General features: G+C 59.9%; 1 protein-coding gene across 4 annotated transcripts in view; it reads right to left on the minus strand.

The window, feature by feature from the left end:
- The window catches only part of Evi5l (ecotropic viral integration site 5 like), a 59,798-nt gene that overhangs the window by 20,074 nt on the left and 37,224 nt on the right, over positions 1 to 2,500 (minus strand). For all 4 annotated transcript variants that reach the window (XM_060375877.1, XM_060375876.1, XM_060375879.1 and 1 more), the window contains exon 8: positions 2,251 to 2,340. In XM_060375877.1, the coding sequence (XP_060231860.1) occupies positions 2,251 to 2,340 (90 nt within the window). The remainder of the gene's footprint in view (positions 1 to 2,250; positions 2,341 to 2,500) is intronic.

Raw genomic sequence — 2,500 nt, forward strand, 5'->3', positions numbered from 1 at the left:
GAGGATGATGGGGATGAGGATGAGGATGATGGGGATGAGGATGAGGATGGGGATGGGGATGAGGATGATGGGGATGAGGATGAGGATGATGGGGATGAGGATGAGGATGAGGATGGGGATGAGGATGGGGATGAGGATGGGGATGGAGATGAGGATGAGGATGATGGGGATGAGGATGAGGATGATGGGGATGGGGATGAGGATGGGGATGGGGATGGGGATGGGGATGAGGATGGGGATGAGGATGAGGATGGGGATGAGGATGAGGATGATGGGGATGAGGATGAGGATGATGGGGATGGGGATGAGGATGGGGATGGGGATGAGGATGGGGATGAGGATGGGGATGGAGATGAGGATGAGGATGGAGATGAGGATGAGGATGGGGATGAGGATGGGGATGAGGATGAGGATGGGGATGAGGATGAGGATGATGGGGATGAGGATGAGGATGATGGGGATGGGGATGAGGATGGGGATGGGGATGAGGATGGGGATGAGGATGGGGATGGAGATGAGGATGAGGATGGAGATGAGGATGGGGATGAGGATGAGGATGGGGATGGAGATGAGGATGAGGATGGGGATGAGGATGGGGATGAGGATGGGGATGAGGATAGGATGGGGATGGAGATGAGGATGAGGATGGGGATGAGGATGGGGATGAGGATGAGGATGGGGATGGAGATGAGGATGAGGATGGGGATGAGGATGGGGATGAGGATGAGGATGGGGATGGAGATGAGGATGAGGATGGGGATGAGGATGGGGATGAGGATGGGGATGAGGATAGGATGGGGATGAGGATGGAGATGGGGATGAGGATGGAGATGAGGATGGGGATGAGGATGAGGATGGGGATGAGGATGAGGATGGTGATGAGGATGGGGATGAGGATGAGGATGGGGATGAGGATGGAGATGGGGATGAGGATGGAGATGAGGATGGGGATGAGGATGAGGATGGGGATGAGGATGGGGATGAGGATAGGATGGGGATGAGGATGGAGATGGGGATGAGGATGGAGATGAGGATGGGGATGAGGATGAGGATGGGGATGGGGATGAGGATGAGGATGGTGATGAGGATGGGGATGAGGATGAGGATGGGGATGAGGATGGAGATGGGGATGAGGATGGAGATGAGGATGGGGATGAGGGATGAGGATGGGGATGGGGATGAGGATGAGGATGGTGATGAGGATGGGGATGAGGATGAGGATGGGGATGAGGATGAGGATGGTGATGAGGATGGGGATGAGGATGAGGATGGGGATGAGGATGGGGATGAGGATGAGGATGGAGATGAGGATGAGGATGGGGATGAGGATGAGGATGGGGATGAGGATGAGGATGGTGATGAGGATGAGGATGGGGATGAAGATGGGGATGAGGATGAGGATGGGGATGAGGATGGGGATGGAGATGAGGATGAGGATGGGGAGGATGGGGATGAGGATGGGGATGGGGATGGGGATGAGGATGGAGATGAGGATGGGGATGGGGATGGGGATGGGGATGGGGATGAGGATGGAGATGAGGATGGGGATGAGGATGAGGATGGGGATGAGGATGAGGATGGGATGGGAATGAGGATGAGGATGGGGATGAGGATGAGGATGGGATGGGAATGAGGATGAGGATGGGGATGAGGATGAGGATGGTGATGAGGATGGGGATGAGGATGGGGATGGGGATGGGGATGAGGAAGATGGGGATGAGGATGAGGATGAGGATCGGGATGGGGATGGAGATGAGGATGAGGATGATGGAGATGAGGATGGAGATGAGGATGAGGATGGGGATGGGGTGAGGACAGAGATGGGGATGAGGATGGAGCTGGAGGTGGAGATGGGGATGGGGATGAGGATGGGGATGAGGATGAGGATGGGAATGAGGATAGGGATCGGGATGAGGATAGAGATGAGGATGAGGATGGGGAGGAGGATGGGGAGTGGGGAGGAGCCAGCCCCCCCACCCCCGCCCTCCCCCTGCCCTCCCCCCGTCCTCCCCCCCCACGCTGACTGCGACCCCCTGGGGGGGAGGGCTGGCGGGGGGGTGGGGTCTGGGCTCCCGGCGGGGGGAGGAGGGAGGAGGGGAGGACCGACCGGCCGCCAGGGGATGGGGGTGGGGGTGGGGTGGGGGTGGGGGGGCTGCAGCAGGGACCCCCGCCCCCACCCCCACCCCCCGACCCTGCGTTCAGTTGGCTCTGGGGACGGCGGAGCGGGCCGGCCTCGAACTCGCGACCCACCTGGGACATGCCCTCCATGTCCAGCTGCATCAGCTCCGTCTGGTTGACCTGCAGCAGCGCCAGGCCCACCCGGAAGACCACCTCCAGGCCCTGCAAGAGCCGGCGCGGCCCGTGAGCCCCGCTCCTCCCCCCCCGCCGTGCTCCCCTTCCTCCCCGCCGTGCTCCCCCGCCAAGAGGCCCACGCCCTCCCTGCCTCCATCCTCCTCCATCCATCCTCCTCCATCCTCCATCCACCCATCCTCCATCCATC

Source organism: Meriones unguiculatus, assembly GCF_030254825.1.
Source record: "Meriones unguiculatus strain TT.TT164.6M chromosome 13 unlocalized genomic scaffold, Bangor_MerUng_6.1 Chr13_unordered_Contig_2907, whole genome shotgun sequence".
Taxonomy (NCBI): domain Eukaryota; kingdom Metazoa; phylum Chordata; class Mammalia; order Rodentia; family Muridae; genus Meriones; species Meriones unguiculatus.